The sequence below is a fragment of the Macrobrachium rosenbergii genome, chromosome 59 (assembly GCF_040412425.1).
Source record: "Macrobrachium rosenbergii isolate ZJJX-2024 chromosome 59, ASM4041242v1, whole genome shotgun sequence".
Classification (NCBI taxonomy): Eukaryota; Metazoa; Arthropoda; class Malacostraca; order Decapoda; family Palaemonidae; genus Macrobrachium; species Macrobrachium rosenbergii.
This window is the reverse complement of record NC_089799.1, coordinates 25,777,114-25,796,418: the sequence shown is the minus strand read 5'-3', so window position 1 is coordinate 25,796,418 and position 19,305 is coordinate 25,777,114. Positions and strand designations below refer to the sequence as shown.

At 38.6% G+C, this 19,305-nt stretch overlaps 2 protein-coding genes across 4 annotated transcripts in view; one reads left to right on the top strand and one right to left on the bottom strand.

Annotated features, from left to right (window-relative positions):
- Positions 1–3,121: 3,121 nt before the first annotated feature.
- Positions 3,122–5,380, top strand: LOC136837549 (uncharacterized). Its single transcript, XM_067102399.1, has 2 exons — positions 3,122–3,214; positions 4,327–5,380. Exons 1-2 carry the CDS (start codon positions 3,203–3,205, stop codon positions 5,086–5,088), a joined length of 774 nt encoding a protein of 257 aa, XP_066958500.1. The 5' UTR covers positions 3,122–3,202; the 3' UTR covers positions 5,089–5,380.
- Positions 5,381–5,831: 451 nt separating this feature from the next.
- Positions 5,832–19,305, bottom strand: part of LOC136837548 (uncharacterized) — a 21,712-nt gene continuing 8,238 nt past the window's right edge. The window contains exons 1-11 of one of the 3 annotated variants that reach the window (XM_067102397.1): positions 17,123–17,165; positions 16,668–16,858; positions 15,631–15,807; positions 15,105–15,276; positions 12,574–12,721; positions 11,958–12,092; positions 10,455–10,568; positions 9,789–9,935; positions 9,478–9,579; positions 8,426–8,579; positions 5,832–6,399 (exon numbers count right to left, since the gene is read on the bottom strand). In XM_067102397.1, coding sequence (XP_066958498.1) covers positions 6,254–6,399; positions 8,426–8,579; positions 9,478–9,579; positions 9,789–9,935; positions 10,455–10,568; positions 11,958–12,092; positions 12,574–12,721; positions 15,105–15,276; positions 15,631–15,807; positions 16,668–16,845 — 1,473 coding nt within the window. In that variant the 5' untranslated portion in view covers positions 16,846–16,858; positions 17,123–17,165 and the 3' untranslated portion in view covers positions 5,832–6,253. The other 2 variants (XM_067102398.1, XM_067102396.1) reach the window with 2 other exon arrangements.

Here is a 19,305-nt window from a genome sequence, read left to right as displayed (position 1 = left end):
TATACAGTAAAGTTGTGGTGACAGATTTAGAATGGGTTTGGGTAAGCATCAGTGCACAGCTAGGTTTCAGAGAGGAGAGGTTCAGGGAGGGTGATGCTAGGGGAAGGTCAGAGGCTACACCAAAAATACTCTGAAAACGAAAAGAAAAGGTGGGCCTATTAGAAGCTATGAAGGCATGGGCCGAACAATTATTTCTACCAGATAGCCACCTTTGCACTGCCTGTACAGCCAAAAACTCACCAATAATTACCTTTTCCTTAAGCTCTTGGTTAATGGGGGCTAGATTAGCGGTATTTTTCATCAAAGGACAATTGCGAAGAGTATTATGAAAAGGACGGAAAGGTTTGATATATTCACAGTTTTAGATCAGTAAGGGAAGATGAGAATTAACAGAGTATATCTTAGACTATTTTGTGAATGTGCAGCCAAAAGAAAGGACAGTACAGAGAAAGGGATCCAACATCAAACTCGCCAAGCCAATTCAGGAAGGGTCCAATGATGAGCAAATGCTATTATGGAGTTCGCTAAAAGCCATTATTTACGAATGATCTCCAACCTCAGGTAGGAGTTATGTATGAAGTACTAATACTGGCTGACGGCATCCGTTAGAGAAAGAGTGAAAGAGGTAAAATCAAGGCGAGAGAGAAACAAAGAATTTTGTGCCAATGTGAAAAATAAAGGGTATTTCAAAGTAGGAAGAGTTGCAAACTGTGTAATAATAACTGTGATTTTTAAAATAAGAATAATCCACCTGTGAATGAAAATAGACACAAATCTCAGATATCTACGAACGTTTAACTAGCTTTTGTTCTGATCGGGACAGTTATTCACGCAGACAGATGTTGGCCGAAAGGAATGTACAATGTACGACAACTCCTAAACCATTAAAACTTGAAAAAATAAAGAAAGCACATAAAGGCCTATAGGGAGAAAGTAATCATAACACAAAAACATAAAGTGGTGGCAACAGACCCCACATAATGAACCATACCTAGAAATACATCGCAATGCTTGACTTCATTCGGGCTTCAGGTGCTTCAAAATATTCACCTTTGATTTTTTCCGGGCTCGACTTCGCGCTACAAGTTTGGCGTCTTGCATCCTTCAGAGACTGATGAAGCCTGTGTTGACGTCATCTCCAGATCTGTTGGTGGAATCCCTTTCACGGAAAATTTTACATTTTAATAGTTATTAACTTTTACTCATTTCTGAGGAATAACGTTGGTATACTGTATACACCTTAAAGATCTAAAATTTATCATACTTCACTTACCAGCACCTTGTCACTGAATATTTGATGGCTCCATTACGATTCACATCCCAGAGAATTTTGGAATAGGTATTTCTATGCCAGCAGAAGGCACATTTTCAGATGGACAAAATAGTTTACTGTGGGTTCTGAAAAAAAGAAAATACGTTCATTACTTATTATTAATAAAAATGGTAGCTGACTAGTGTAAATTTACTAGGTGACTGTGTTAGTTTACATCTTAAAGGAGCATTGCATGCTCTCTGTCCTTTCAATAGAGTAGTAGAAAAACCCATAACGCCTGATGGTAAACAAATTCTTTGTTCACTCTTAATGTCAGCATGAAGAAACTTTTCTATACTAATAGCTTATAAAACAAGGTATATGTTGTTTCAAATTATCATTGTTCCGGTAGCCTCCACTGCAATCTTGTTCTCTTTACAGAAACCGTGGGCTTTTAAGTGAAAAAAAAAAAATCGCCTTTTTGTGTAAATTTGTCTGAATAACTCTCATCTACTCTCGTAATCTTAGATGAAAAGATAGCCGTTTCACCCTAAGAAAAGAAAATAAAACTCGCATCCAAGGATGGAGAAATCCAGCGTGATGAGGTTAGCCAAAGGCCAAGACTAATAACTATTGATTAAATGGATACCAACCTTTTTCGGTAATGCGGTTCTTGATAATAACATAACGAAGCAAAATTGGCCGAGGATCCTCCATGAACTGAGAGACGAGTCACTAAACTCACTGATATTTCAAGCCCTAAGTAATCCAAGTAATTAATTAAATTCTGTGGCTAAGTTTTGGAACTCCAACATTTTAGGGAGGAAAAGAAAAAGACAAACAATATATAGTCGACAGAAATATTTGGATGGATCACCTCTAATTTGACTTATGATATATTAGCAACCACAGCTTATCTCGTTCTCTGTGTCTTTCAAAATCTTTACATGGCATAGGGCATATTGCAAATGAACACACGTGCCATGTACTTCTGTTGTAGAGAGAGAGAGAGAGAGAGAGAGAGAGAGAGAGAGAGAGAGAGAGAGAGAGAGAGAGAGAGAGAGAGCCTTGCAGTTTTCTGTGTGTGGAATGTGGCAAGGAAAAGGAGATAAGCATGTTAATAAACGTATTTAAGGAGGAAGCTGGATGCTGTGTCCCTTGAAAAGCCCAAACCGAATTTATTGTCATTTTTTTGTACTGTTTAATTAGTGACAAATACCTTTCGTAAAAACTTTTAAAACTTCAGTCGCTTCATGCTATGAAATAAAATACTCATCAGGAGATCATCGATTCCCGTTCAAACGCCATTCCATTTCTACTCTGCTCCTTCCTTGTATTCTCTTCATATGACCAGATTTCTATACTGAGATCTGTGGTTCATCGTTTCCCCTCCCCCAAAATAGCAGGTTTACTATATCTTCAATAAATCACCACAACACCTTTTCAGGACATTTTTCAAAGGAAAATAATCAACGTGTCCTTTTTTCTTTCAAATTGTATTCTTCTATTCTGCCAAGGAAAGATGGCTCAACTTTCTTTAAATATATTACATTTGTCTCCTTAGGTATTTTGATTTTCTGCCATTGCCTTGCTACACGTCTCTCCCATCCCAACATCAGCATCAATTGTCATATGTGCTTTCGAATATCTACAGGAAACATCTACTTCTATTTTTCATGATGCATTCAAGCATTAAGTTCTCTCCTCTTTTAACAACTCTCAAACAATTTCCCTACCCTCTTCCATTGCCATCAGTTAGATAATCACTATATCTGCTGCAAGCATCAACCCCTCCATTTTCCTGGGGTAGGAGGGGTGGGGGGTGAGCGAACTAGATTCCCGAAGGACCGGGAGCACGAACGAGGGGCGGGGCTATTTTCGAGGAAGACCTGGGTATATAAAGGACCAGTTGTCCTGAGACCAGCATCGTCCTGCTGAGAGGAAACCAAGATGAAGGTTCTGGTAAGTAGAGAGGAAGACAGAACTCCTTTTACTCTCAAGTTCGATACAGCAGTTTGATTTCTTTCTTGTTTCAGTCATGGACTGAATGATTGTCAACTTCTCATTCCCAGACATGAATTTTCTTTGCTTCATTATGATTCTTTCTTGGAAGCCGAACTATGATGTATTGCCCATTTAGCATCGATAACCCTTATCTATTCTCATTGAAACTAGTTTCCTCCCTTGTCCTGTGAGAAGTAATAAGCCCTGACATTGGTGTTTAAAACATTTCGCTAAGAATTATTCATAAGAAACCAGTTTTTCTTAACTTTTTACATTCAAGTTGTGGACCTCAGCTTGATGAAAATTTATTAACCAAAAAAATGACCTTAGCCAGTCTTCACTCTAAAATGTATTAAAAAGATATTTCTTTCTCTTGAAGAACAGATCAAGAGATTCAGTGGCATTTGATTTTAAGGGGACTTATCCTACGAGGAGAAAATAAAAATAACCTAAATTATATTTTGTCGCACTTATACTGAAATGAACCAGTGACTGGTTTCTGAACAACTTAGAATTGCATCAAACATGCATGGATGCCTACTTTCCTAAGATGATCTCAAGTGAAAATTTTAGATTTCCAATGAAAAACAATTTGCATATTTTGAGAGAGAGAGAGAGAGAGAGAGAGTTTTTACCTTATATCTTTGTGATGTTAGGAGTTCTGAATAATCACTGATTTCAAAAAGGAGGAATTGCGGCATTCGAAAAAATGAAAAACATTACCAATGTCAATAATCCTCAGTAATCAAAAGTGTTTTATGCTTGTATGTTCATGAACGAGGACATTTATCACATACCTTGAACGAAAAGGTCCTTATCCTACATCACACGGTACTCTGTTATTACGCTGATTAAACATATTTCTCATTTATAAGGACATATATAAAACAGGCAAATGGTTCAAAGAGGAATTTAAGGTTTTGCTTCCACTGATAAATTTCTTTAATGTCTACTTTGCATTTAAAGGGTTTTTTGAAGTGGAGTGTATAAAAAGGTACTACTTAAATAGGTTAATTAGGCATATGTTCATAGATGCATAATTTTTACTCCATTTATGTTTCTCCTTGCAGGCAGTTATGTGTCTTTTGGGTCTGGTGGCCGCTGAGCCCCAGTTGATCATGCCTTACAGCACACCTCTGCTGACCCCGACGATCAAGGCTGAAGGAGATGTGATCAGCACTTACACTGCAACATATCCTTATGCTGGCATTCCACTGGTAAAGACTCCCCTTCCTTACACCTTTGGATACCACCCATACTCTATTCCCACTGTAGTGGCTGCCAAGCCTGCTGAGGAAATCCCTGCTCGCCAGAAGCGCTCTGCTGATCCCGAGCCAGACAGCAAGCTCCTAAGCACAATTGGTGCTATTTCTACTCCAGCAGCTACCTTCCCAGCTACTCTGGCTACAGTCCCAACTACCCTTAATTATGCTGGACTTCCAGCTGCTGTCAGCCCTTACACCATCCCACAGACCATCCCTTACGCTGGTGCGGCTGGAGTTTCTCCATTTGTGGGAACATGGCCTTTCACCACCGGACTTAACCCTTACGCCGCCCACATGCCTTACCTTTACCCTGTAGTGTCCAGTGCCAAGGCTGAGATCCCCAAGGGAGAGGTTGTGGCCCGTGCCAAGCGATCAGCTGACCCAGAGGCTGATCCTCAGCTCTTGACCACAACCACTGGAGTTACTGGTTTCGCTTACCCAGCTGTCAGCACCGGAACAGTTGCACCAACAACCTACACCTACCAGAACTTCCCACTCACTTACCCAACCACACTCACTTCTGGTTACCCCTTCAGAACTCTGCCACTTACCACTGTCCTCGGTTAAGCTGATTTCAGAGCTTCAAGGATTTTCAAGAGGCCTTAGATATCTCTCTGTAGCTCCCATCGTCTTGAATTTATCAGTCAAGAATTGATATCACCAACAACTGGCTCGTAAAGACGAGATATTATAAAGGCTTCTTGTAGATTACCATCACATCCATTGATTCAGACGGGACTGATCACCGGAACATGGGCACCTTTTGGCTATGGTTAAGTTTTTGTTAGATATCCTCTTCATATATAAAGTATATAAAAATGTAATATTAAAATCGATTTTAATAAATTGTTTTCAATTATCTTTTTTTTTTATTCTGTCACTTAGACATTTAAGGCAGTATTTCTAAAAAGAAAAATGCTAAGTATAACTAGATAGTTCTGAAGCTTTAGAGCATCGAAATATCAGTTTGTGTGTGACTGGATAACTTCAGAAGTAAGAGTATTGAGTACTCAAAAATACTCACACTGACAGTTCAACTGTTCATTGAACGGTACGTAAGAGTAACACAAAATCTATAAAAAGTACAAAAGGTAAAATATGAAATAGAAGAGATTACGAAGTTCACCCAGGAGGTTGGAAGGTGAAGCCTGGGAGACATTCCGGGTTTGCTGAGTTGAGTTGCTGCATATTGATTAGTTATGCAGAAGCATACTCAGGCCTATAAAGTAAGTTCGATTGCTTTGTCCATTTTCATTTCATTATTCCTTTTCAGTGTTCAGTCCAGCTTAATGTGGAATTATAAACAAAAAATTTATTGGCTGATTCTATTTTGATTTTTAAGGGAATGAAAAGGATATAACAACCAAGCTTAGATCAGTCATATTAAGAAAAGTGAAAGTAAAAGGTTTGAAAGGTGTAACAGGAGGAAAACCTCGCAGTTGCACTTTGAATCAATTATGAAGAGGGTGGAAAGTAAAATGGAAGAAAGAGAATATGAAAGGAGTTACAGTAAAAGGAACGAAAGGGGTTGCAGCTAGGGGCCGAAGGCAAGCTGCAAAGATTCTTAAGCAATGCCTACAGCGCACCGCATGAGGTGCACTAACTGTACTAACCCCCTGCGGGGCATTCTTCTTGAAGAACGAGGGATTACATGAATCACTAAACGAAAATAAACAAGGGCAATAACACAGCACGAGAAAGTGTAACTGCGGATAATTCGTCACGTTTGGCATTAGACGGGCTGAGTGTGCTTCAGGCTGTCGACCATTATGTACTCGAGGGCTCGGCTTGGCGCCAGAAGCTTGCAATAATGCATCCCCCCGAGACCTAGGCCGACGTCGACGCTGGTTACTAAGGAGGGCGAAGTCACTTCCAGATCTGTTGATGGAACGCGTATTCGGATGAATCTGTATTCTCACGATTATCATTAATTCGTTCTTTGTTTATAAAATCTTTTAGAGCAGCGTTACTTGATAGTAACATTTGGTATTATTTTCTTCCACAGGTTTTTTCCATTCGTGATCTAAAAACCAGACCTGGCTGAAGTCATTGTGTAAAAGTGTTTTGCTTATTTATGAGTTTTGTTGAGAGCACTTATGACCACTTGTAGTATAATACCGTCCGGCATTATAATACAAAGGGTTATAGAAAAAGTACTTTTTTTTCTGCTTCATTTCCAAATGACTGAAGTCCCTGCACCCTTCCCCACCTCGAAAAAAAATGTTATATGGGTCAAGTAATATAAATCTATTTAGTTTAAATCTTAAATGTACAATACTGTAGTTGCTAGCTTTTTTGTGTGTAGAGTAACACGAGCACAAACCCTGAGGCCTGACTTTAAGTACATTCTCTTTTCACGTATTCTGGCATTAGGAACTGACATATGGTAAAGGTTTTCACTAATATCTGTTACTGTTAGTATTATTGTTACTATGATTTTCACAGTCGGTGTAAAGCAACTGTGGGATTATTATACAAGAAACTCTTCTTTGATATGCAGAGGACTCATTGATATATTTTAATATGATCTCTTAATACAGTAATTTATGCAGTCGCTGACATTTTATTTTTACTATTACTGTACTGCTGGGTATAAATGTTATAAAATTTGATAAAACATAAGATGAGGGAAAGTGCTTTCTACATGTGTGTAGATGTGCGCGAGAAATTCAATGTATATAAATATATATCATATGCATACAAATCCAATGCCATATGGCATCTAGAAGTCTCTGGCAACAACCATGCTATTTCCAGCACACCTCATCTCCAAGGCTGAAGCTTTGAAGGGACAAACAAAAGTTTCGAGTGTTTGTTTGTGCAAGTGTGCATTTATACATACGCAAGAAAACACTCACCAAAAACTATAAATGTATAAAAATGTTTATATATATAAATACACAAACACACACACACATATGCATGCATATATATATATATATGTATATATATATATATATATATATATATATATATATATATATATATATATATATATATATATATATATATATATAAATGGATGTGTTTAAGTATGTATGAATGTGTGTATGTTCCAGCATAACTCTGGAAACGCATTGATCAATTTCAACCAAACTTGGTATACATATGACTTACCATCTGGAAAAGAATACTGTGGGGGAATGACATCACTGGCACCAAAGGGGGTGGGTTGGGGTGGGAAGTGGGTAACATGTAAAAATAACAGAAAACGACAGATATTGTGTCTAAACCATAGTTTTCGAGGATGCTGAGATGAGTAGTGACTCTCCCGATGCCCTTGAAGTCCACGTTCAGCCCCGATAGGAAGGAATGGGGTGAGAAAGGGTGAAAAATAAAATGTCAAAAATTCTGTGCATTGTAAATGAAGCAACTATGTTAACAGGAAAGAAGAGAGAGAGAGAGAGAGAGAGAGAGAGAGAGAGAGAGAGAGAGAGAGAGAGAGAGAGAGAGAGTGTTAGGGAGGAGAAAGAGGGAAAGAGTGAGGGAGAGTTGGAGAAAGAAAAGAGAGAGAGAAAGAGAGAGAGAGAGGGAGAGGGAGAGGGAGAGGGAGTGAGAGTAGAGGGGCTGTTAGGGAGAGAGAGAGAGAGAGAGAGAGAGAGTGGGGGGGGGAGGAAGTGAGAGGGAGGAGGAGAGAGGGGTGTTAGAGAGAGAGAGAGAGAGAGAGAGAGAGAGAGAGAGAGAGAGAGTTTATCGGTTGTCATTCAGAGTTTTCCTGGGCAGCGCTGAATTTTGTCAGCTAGTAAATATATAATTATATAAAGCCACTTTTCACTTTCAAAAGCAAAGCTTGTCGCGTATAATCCATAGTTAAAGTGTGAGGGGTAAAATATTCACCGCCCAGAACATCAGACAAATACCCATATAATACCAAGATCAAGAAAAAGACTCGAAACGTTATTACCGTTGAGGGTGAGGTTGTAGTTCAGCTGGGAATACAGCCATCCAGAGCCCGTGGTCTTCTCGGCGTCGTCATGGTAAGTCACTTGGCCTCCCCGTGATTCGAACCTAGAGCGTGAGATGTCTGAAGTCCAGTTTAAGGCCAACTCAAATGCCGCCTTTCAGGAAGAAGAAGATGAGTGAGGATATGATCTGAATAATGTATTGCAATACCTATCTGTCTGTCAGTTTATGAGATATATATAAGGATAAATCTGGGTGTTATGTTTATTACAATAATAAGTGGGGCTCCTCGGACAACAGGAAACATTCTTTACCACGTTCGTGTGTCAGTTACAGTTCAGAACCGTCAAAGTATCATCTGCCCATCGACTCGTTCCACTCTCACTGCACCACTAGCAATCTTGTGCGCACTAGCCCCTCTTTAATCTTGAGGACTTTCCGTTCTCACGTTTCATCCTTACCAACTCTTTCTCCTTTGACCAAGATGTCAGCATTTTAGAGCCTTTCATGAACTTACACTCCTTCATTCTAGATATATGACATAACCGCCTCATACACTGTAGTCTACCTTTTCACCTACACTAACTTTCTCTAACCTTCGTTACTCCAAGTCATTTTGCAGGCAATCCGTCGCAACAATTCTCACCTTTTCTTTGTAAAATAAAAGTGAGTGGCGGAGTATAGATAAGGGGCATTTGACAAACTTCTGATGAGATTTAAGTATACGTGAATGAAGCAGCCATTGTGGAAATTTTCTGAACACAGGGTTCAGTGTCGATTCAGCTGTTAATTACAAGCGTGGTAAAGACCATTAACTAATATTTTCCGGAGCTACTCATTGTCAGGAGAAACGTTTTAAAATTTACTATATATATATATATATATATATATATATATATATATATATATATATATATATATATATATATATATATATATATATATGTATATATATATGTATATATATACACTGGATCAAAACTTTCTTCACAACCTTTGTGAAATTTAGTTCTTTAAGTATCCAGTATTGATAAATCAGATGAGTTCACAAACCTGGTTTACTTCTTTACACGTAGCCATGTCTCCAAATTCAACTCCTAATGGCTGCAGGGCTTGCATGATTGCTTCTCTACTCTTGAATTTGGCTCCGATTTCCTGAATTATCATACGGGAGGAGAACACAGAAATGAAGGTGTCATTAGTACTTAAGAATGGTGTGGATGGTGTGATCTCAAGTGTATTCAAGGTCCGATATCATTAAGTGATGAAGGTGATTGCATACAGGGTAAAGATAATAAAGTCGGTGAAAAAAAGACTTCAGTTGGAAGCTAAGGCACATAGATGCCTTCAGAAATATGACTCACAGAAGCGGCGAAATCTCCAACCGATGTCAGGATACTATGAGGATATACGTGGGAGCAGGTATTTACAACAGCTTTTTCCCCAAACACTTCTAAATGGGGCTTCGATGTGGCCAATGCAGTGACGGTGTCGTAAATCGTGTCATTTATCTGGCAGAGTAAACATCAAGTTGGCAAAAAGTCTTTGGGCAAGCTGTAAATTTTGAAGAATAACTCAAGTCACACCCACGCGTGGCTGAGGAACAGAGGAATTAAAATACATGCTGTGACACTAGCACATAGTGAAAAACAACAAGATTTCAGAATCAAGCTGATTCTGCCAAGGAGAAGAGACACTACTCGTGATCTAAACTCCTTTGTTCCATTTTATTTCACCGATTGTATCTCAGCATCATAATTCTTCCCAACAGAAGATGCCATTTTATTGTTTCCTTTTTGGCCAATGACTAAGATGTGCTGAAATACACAGAATTGCTGACAGTAGTGGATAAGTTACTTGGTTTATTTTTGTCTGTACAGTTCTGGCTAAGAAATAAAAATGTACTTCAAAGAGCTCTCGCTTCTTTTATATTTCACTTAAACACTCTAGCCAACAGATTCAACAGTTGGATAAAAGAACTTTTTTTTTTTATATAAAAAAGGAAGAGATATCCAATGAAATTTTCTTACCTGTAACGAATCACGATACTGATCTAAAACAGCTGATATGATTCTCTGACCATCCTGCGACCAAGGGTTACTAATGCCATTTCCTTCGGAGTAATCTTTCAAGTACTTCAAAGGCTGTGAAAATAAAAGAAACACGTTCTACCTTAAAGTACATGGGCAATACAGGAAAACCTCAATTAAACGGACCGAAACTTACCAGACCTCCGTACTTATAAGCCATCAAATGATTGTTTTTTCCAAAGCTGCCGCAGTAGATATGATATATTTTTAGATAAATCTGTTAAAATGAATGGTAAGTATAAAGCACAGGCTAGTTTAAGTTAGGATCTATATGGAACTGCTGTTAACTGTAAGATATCTTCAAAGTATTCAAGTGCAGGTCGTAATACACGGTCTTTGTTACTAATGGACTTTGTTACTTAAGGCCAGACGCCCCTAATGTCTGTTAAACTGAGGGGCTACTGTACCTGAATCCATTTCATGCATAGCTTTGCATATTGCATAATTCATTTAACGAAACTGGCAATCATTCTTTGTTGTTTCATATCTGCGTTATTTTAGCTGCTGAAAGTGACTCGATAATTAACTATAGGCGGAATTCCCTCTCTTTTTGAATACCTAAATAACTGTGATACTATGGCTCACGGTTCTTAGATACTACTGATCTTAATTATACTCTTATCATTATTTATGGTTTCATACACCAGTATGGAACTTGCCTACAACACTTCTACAGAACAGGATGCACTTATTAGACACTACAGGAAAAAAGGAAACAGGGAAAATAAGTATCTATAAGTTCGCCGGCTAATCTATGAAACATTGGTTTTTTTAAGAAGTCAGTTATACTAACCTCACTGGTAACATCATTAATTAATCTATTCTAGATCCCTTGTGTGACTAACAGTTAATATGATGTGTAGGAAAAGTTGCATTATCCATTTACTACATTGTCATTACAAAAAACAACCTTCGTTACACTCGTAGAGAGTAAAAACAACAACGATTCAAGAACGCTAGCAGGTATGAGTGTGGTGTTCAGACCCTTGCCTCTTGACATTTAACCTCCCAAGTTTGTAAATAGGTGCTTTGTGGCTAACAGAGTAAAACGTAATCCTAAATCATTTTCAGCACATCTAGACAGATGCTCACTTGCAAAGCCGTCTCGGGTACATCTTGCCCTGTTTAAAACGGCATAACAAATATCTCGATGTTTTACGTAAGGACACATGTTATCATAAACAAATGCCTGGATTAAAAGAACTTCCACAATGGTCTTCAGATGATCTTGTCATCGCTTGCAGAGTACTAAACTTAACTTATGGGATCTGCTCGTTAGTTAATGCAGTCTTAGATCACAAAACATGTTTTCATTTCTGTTTAGATTTTAAGCTAGATGTCCATTTCTTTGAGAGGAAACTTCGGTATACAAGTGAGGGAAAGAGACAATGAAATCAGTAAGCCAGATTATTAATGTATGAGACATACTTATTTACTGCATACCTGCATTGCTTTGGCTGTGCTTTTAAAGGCCTCCGACAAAATCTCCTGAGCTAGTGGCACGTCCTCCTCTGGTCGTCCACTTATTACGGTCAAGTAGCTTGCGACATGCTTTGCAATTAAAGACTGGGCATCACCCTGCGGAATAGATAGGTTCAGAGTTAAAGACATTTAGTCAACATATTTGTAAACAGAAATGGCTCTATGATTTTACCGTTTGTATGTGATCAGGAGAATTGTAAAACCTAACGCCAATTTCATGTTTTTTATTTCATTCTCTCACTAGGCAACACTGTATGATCAGCTATTGAAAACTTTTTGTTATACTTGAAAATTCAAAGCAGTTGATAGTAGGGAGTTTAGCAAAAGAAAATAAAAATCGCAGTTGTTTCCCGGAACGAGGATGTAATGTTTCATTACAGTAATAATTGAAAAAAAATTATGCTTGGACCTAAAAGAAAATCCTTTCACGAAAGGCTTTCAGTTGCTTTGTAAAGATATAATTGTGTTAACCTATTCATCAGACAAAGGAATTCAGTTAGACGAATGGAATCATTACATTCCAAATGAGACTGGTTTATTCGTCATAATTTTGAGTTCCTTTAGGATAATGACGCACCTGAGCCATGGGAGACAGGATATCTTCTTTGTCCACGAGTGGTGGAGGATCGCCTGACGCAAAGTGCATGTGGTTGACGTCTTCCAAAACGATGACCGGTTTTTCGTATATACTCTCCGGAGTTTCCTCAGTCAAAGCCTCAAGTTCCCTGGAAAAGAGGTTTCGCGCCGTTACTGAAACCAAAATATACCAGAGTCCAGTCTCTGATGATTCGCCTCAAGCGCTCAGCCAGGCTCTCCTTTGAAAAGAATTCCTGCTTCTGTAGACCACAAAACCTACTCAGTGCACACCTCTCAAAAGCAATTTGACAGCTGACGGTTTCATATAGCAATACCAGGCATTTAGTCAAAGGCAAATAAATTTCTGATTGATTTTTGATTACTCCGGTTTCCCCGTCCAGACACTAAGTCTATCTGTACCAAGAGATAGCTATGAACCAGGTTACTGTGTGTTGCCAGAGATAACGTCGAACCCGGTTGACGTATGCCTACTATTCATTTATTAATGACCAAAGCGATAAATAAGCGGAATGTTAGAGGGATGGAGCTTCTGAAGAATTTCTTGTATAATCTAAACATGATCGTGTTCATTTCCTGTTAAAACTTTTTTCATCTATACCCTATTGTATCATGCAACCAAGGACGGACATGGTTTATGAATTATAGGGTGTGGCATTTAATGACAGCACAGGGCCAAATTAATGGCGAAAATTCATATAAATTTCATTCATAATTACTGTTTACCAGCATCTATATTCTGTGATTTAGCAAGTACAGTAGATAACTAACGATAAATGATTCAGGAAACTGCTTTTCACTCACTGAATTATGTAAGGAGAATTCGTGTACGTTTTAAAGATAACATTCAAGAAGCGATCTAGGATAATGAACGAAACAGAAGGTATTTGTTAATGAATACTGGAGTTAAGTGCAGAGTCGTATAAATTGAAACGTACTTTTTAGTTTTTACTTTCGGTTTATTATTTCTTCCTTTTTTTGGTACTGATTTCTCTTGCTATTCAATTTTCCTTTCGCTGAGGAGATTTTGATTTTAATGTCGTTTTCATCTATAGGACTTAAGTAATCAAAGACCACTACCATTTCCTGTAAGTCATACTCAAAATAATTTTTTCTGAACAAACACATCACTAACATACCCTTATAATCTCATGACCAACTCCCACCTGAAAATTATGGTGTTACGAATTTACTTGATTTTTATTACCAAAAGTAATCACGTTGCTATGCTGCTGATTTTTAGTTTTCTATAAAAGAAAACTATTGTGCCGGCTTTGTCTGTCCGTCCGCACTTTATTCTGTCCGCACTTTTTCTGTCCACACTTTTTCTGTCCGCCCTCAGATCTTAAAAACTACTGAGGCTAGAGGGCTGCAAATTGGTCTGTTGATCCTCCACCCTCCAATCATCAAACATACCAAATTGCAGCCCTCTAGCCTCAGTAGTTTTTATTGTACTTAAGGTTAAAGTTAGTCATAATCGTGTCTCTGGCAACGACATAGGATAGGCCATCACCTGACCGTGGTTAAAGTTTCATGGGCAGCGGCTCATACAGCATTATACTGAGACCACATAAAGATAGATCTATTTTCGGTGACGTTGATTATGCGCTGTAGCGGCTGTACAGAAAACTCGATTACGCGGAAGAAACTTCGAGGCATTTTTTACTTGTTTATGCAGAAATTAAATGTTGCTACTTTAGTCAATCACTTGCACTCGTCCAACTAGCTCCTGAAAATTATAGTATTATTACTTTACTTAATTCTTATTGTTGAAAATTATATTACTTTGTTAAATTTGAAACTGATATAAACAAGTAATTACTTTCTTTATTAACCTCCTTTTTGCATTTTACTGTAACTAACTGAGGTAGTGCCATATCTAGTTTTATTTAATAACCAACGCTTCCCAGGCTAACATAATTATTAATCCTCATTACTAGTCTTATGTATACGCCTAATGTTTTTGTTGAGAGTTTTGAGAGTCTCTCTGGATATGGCCTGATATCCTTTATTTTCTTTCATTTCTTACAGGAATATGTTTGTCTTCTAAGTGACTTTTCTTCCTTTCCTCTATTGCAGTATATTTGGCTGATAATCGGACATAAGGGGGCTTCCATGTAACATACGGACCTAATGTATGTCCATAGAATAACTGATTGAATGTGCTATAGATACACATAGTTTGAGGGAGTATAAAAGATAATGTGTGTATCCAGGTAACTCATAAAAGATTCTACTCTTTTGTTAAGTCTTCATCTAATTTTTTTAACCAAAAATCTGTTTTGATGATCTATTTATCACAGGCGTCTTTCAGGCTAACTTGTTTTTCAAGTCCAGCCTACATGAAGGAAGGCTTGAAATTTCAAAGCATATCTTGACAGGCATTTTGGAATAATGAACTAATGTGGAGTCTCCTGTCAGACCACTCGTGAAATTTTGTAAACAAGTAGATAACTAGAGAGCAATGAGACTGAACTTGTATAGACAGTTTACACACAGCTCTTGCTAACTTACCCAAAAGTGCTCATGATACGAGTGATTCGGGTCATGCCATCTAGGTCACCGCTGATGTGCATGACAGGAAACGTGTTGTTAGCGAGATTTCCTTCGGGGATGTAGGATGCCAGCATGATCCACGCCAGCACACCGTTGTCTATAGACCATTGGTTGTTCTGCAGCACCGTGCCTGAAACAATAGAGCATCGTAACAATATCGTGGGAAGAGATACTCGTATTTCTCTCTCTGTGTATCTACTGATACACAGATATATGTTTACATATAAATATATGATTACCTACACATGCATATGAAAAGCGGTAGGAAGATTGTAAATAAAAACAGAAGAGTAACGTTTGAAAGAGTTAGACCCTAATTAGTCTCGCCAAAGAGGAGTGCAGCTTCCAATCTTATTCCAACTGAAATTTATCCCTTTTGCTTCCCTTACACGGCCCTTCCATTTCTTCAAAGTACACTGTTACCACAATCATTTATTTCACCCCATAATTGTACCTAACGCTAAATCTGGTTTTGATGGCGTACCTCCGAGAGAGTGTCCGGAGAGGAAGATATCGTCCGTCGTCATCCCTCGGTCCCTCAACATCTGCATCGTCGTGTTCAGAGCCGGGATGAGACTTATCGGATTCGGCAGATCGAACGGGAAAGGGCGGACGAGACCCACCCACAGTCGCAAGGGAGAAGCCGCCTGTATTGCTTCGCCTGAAAAAAAAAAAATCGGAGGGCAGAGTTCATTTATCTGTTCTCCCATTTTTTATTTTTATCTTCGAAAATTTTGTCAAGGATGCCGAGTTTCTTGCTTGTTCTTGCATTAATTTTCATAACCCCATTTTTAAAATCAATTATATCTTTTACCTATTTTTCTGTTTTTCAGAATATACCTTCAGATATTTACAAGATTGTTAAAAACACTGGAAGTGATTGTGCATAATCATGAAATTGAACTGGCAGACTTCTCAAGTGTCTTAATAAGAAAAAATACTACTATCTCCATTTTTGTTTGTTTGTATATTCCCTATTATTCTGCATGAAGATAAAGTAATAAAAAAATACTGAGGGGTGCATCTAAAGTGAGAAAAAGCTGTTGGGTCTGAGTCTTCTTTAAAGTGTAGAGGACATTGCCCCTTGGAAAACAAAACTTTTGGCAGAATTCTGGAAGTGACCTGATATTTCGCAAGCTTGAATGTTTTAGTTGATTTGACTGAATTGATTATAGTTTAAGCCAAAGGCCAAGCACTGGGACCTATGAGGTCATTCAACGCTGAAACGGAAATTTCCAGTAAAAGGTTTGAAAGGCGTAACGGGAGGAAAACCTCGCAGTTGCACTATGAATGAATTGTTAGGAGAGGGTGGGAAGTAAGATGGAAGAAAGAGTATATGAAAGGAGGTACAGTAAAAGGAACGAAAGGGGTTGCAGCTAGAGGCCGAAGGAACTCCTCAAAGAACCTTAAGTAATGCCTATAGCGGATCGCAACGGGGGAACGTTTTAGTTCTTCTTGGACTGCAGCTCGTGGTTCCTCCTCCACAACTTACGAAAGACCAAGGTATCAATTATGACTCACCTAGAGGTTGGTAGTACTGGGCGTTGATGTAAGCCCCAGGTACGATGAGGAGGGCCGCTTCGGGTCCTTCTTTTATAGGCGGGAGGATGATGGGTTCTTCCGAACGGGGCAGGTCCGTCGTCAGGGCGACGTCAGGTCCCGCCAGTATCGCCAGGAACAGCAGCTTCCAAAGACTCATGATCACCGAAGAGCTAGACAGATAGACAGATAGATAGATAGATAGAAAATTTAAGACTGAGATTGTAGTTTTCTGACATAATCACAAGTACACAAAATGAAATGACTCGCTGCAGGGTCTCATTTATCGATAGCATTTATATTTCCGTGGAGTTCTTTATGATTACCTCATGATAAAATGAAAAATAATTGGCAATATAAACTTTAACAATGATAATGCTGATAGTAAAGAGAAACCATACTAAATTCCACCTGATACTCTCCACAGAGCGACCTACCTGTGACACCAGTAAGCTTAAAACCAAGAATAACCGTTCTTAGAGTGACTGGGAAAAGGAACATCTTTGAATTTTACTTATCTCCTTATATAAGGAGCGTGGGAAAGCAGCAAAAAAAAAAATAAATAAAAAAAAAAAAAGGTGGAAAGTTGTACAGTGAAGAAAGGAACAAATCGTGAGAAATTATTCTTGGCTCATATCTTTGCAGTGATAAATGATTACAAAACAAGCATTTTGATAATATACATCAACACAAGCATTTTCGGATTGGCGAATGGTGTTGCTTACATAAACAAGATGTTGAGTTATCAGTTACTGGGTCACTGAGAAATAGACCGAAACAGAGAATTATAAGATGAGTTACATAAAAACTCACTGATTTATGTACGTGGGATTACTCTAGATGTACAAGGTGAGGAAACTAAAAAAAGGCATCATCGACCACGTATAGTCATGATAAATATAGAATTTCACAATTGTTTGGTGAGCGGTCTCATTACACAAACCTTTGTTGCTTTAAAACTTTTATCCTTGCAATGATTTCCATGAGGCTTTTTGATAAACTTATATATTTATTCTACCTCCAAAAACGAAGGTTATTGTATGATTGTCTGTCTGTTTGTTAGCGGAATTCGGCAAAGAGTTGTGTAAATTTCAACGAAAATTACAACAAAGGTGGACCTTGCTACTGGCAGATACTTGGTTAGATAAGAATTAGCTTTTGGGGAGAAGGGAACCCTCGGCGGTGAATTGCCTAGCCGTTTTAAAAATATTCTCCAGACTTGAGAACCTGAAACCCTATGCACCATTGACGCATATTTGAGAACCGATTTAAAATATTACTTTGTGACAGTCAAAGAGTGATTAGGCCTTGTGAGAGTAGTAGTGTAACTTTTGAAGAGAATGGATATATTTTGAAGGTAGGGTGGGGTTTGGATTTGGCCAATGAGCTGAAGTTTTTTGGGGGTGTGGTGGGGGTGGGGAAGAGACTTGGTGTTGGTCAATGTACAGAAGCCTTTTGAGGTAGGGACTGGGACCGGGGTGGAGGTTTGGGATGCTTGTGTATGGAAGCATTTTGGGTTGGGGGAGGGGTGGAGATTTGGGGTTGCTTAATGTACGGAAGCCTTTTTGGGGTCGGGTTAGGGCCGAGGTGGAGGTTTGGGGTTACTTAAGTGTGGAAGCCTTTTGAGGTGGGGACAGGGATGGAGATTTGGGGTTGCTTAATGTACGGAAGGCTTTTGGGGTGGGTAGGGGCGGGGTGAGGTTTGGGGTTGCTCACTGTGCAGAAGCCTTTGGTGTCCGAAAGGTCCTGCCTGAATGTATGCGTTTTACTGAGCAGATGGACGGACAGATTTAATCTCTTCATGGCCATTTCAATAGCTTGGAGATTTCTGGGGAAAAAGCGTTATATCAGCATCCGAAGGCAATGCTTAAACAAGAAACGAATTCCGAAAGCTGAGATGAACTCTGCTCCAAAGTATATTTGGACAGTAATATTATGAGGGGATTAATTACAATTATAATCCTCTCTTCATGACGAGTACTTTAACTGAGTCAGATTCTTGGTCTAAGAGACTAGGCCCTAAAAAAGTGGAAATCGGAGTAACAATAAGTTAAAGAAGTTGCACAGATAGGAGAGAAAGGACCAAAAGGAATGGTTAAACAGTAAAAGATACATAGCAACACAGCCAGCAGAAGAAAGGGTATCGTAAAGAGTAAGATGCACTGTTGACAAAGAACAATGAACTGGACGATTTACTTCTATATTTTGGCATGTTTTGTCACCAGTATTATGGGAGCACCAGGGGCATTTTCCTTCTTTACCAGGAGGTAATCGTGAATGTATTTAGCCGAGATATACTGCCCATTTCGTAATTGTGCTTGACACTTTCAGCATTCTGATTATAAGAAACTGGGCCAGTTCACCGTACTATTTATTTATAAAATGGTAATCTACGCACCATAGATCTAAGCTAAACTTAAAGCTTAAAGCAGTCAGTTGTTATCTGACAATGCAGATGTAAAAAACTTCGTTCTTAGAATATGCTAACATAACACTTCTACCAACAAAGATTAAACATGTTTCTGATGTGTTGATTCATTCTACGTTTATATCAATTATGAACCTAATGCCCAGCCTTTCATTTCTTCCATTGAAAAATGCCACTCTTTGGGTACACGGT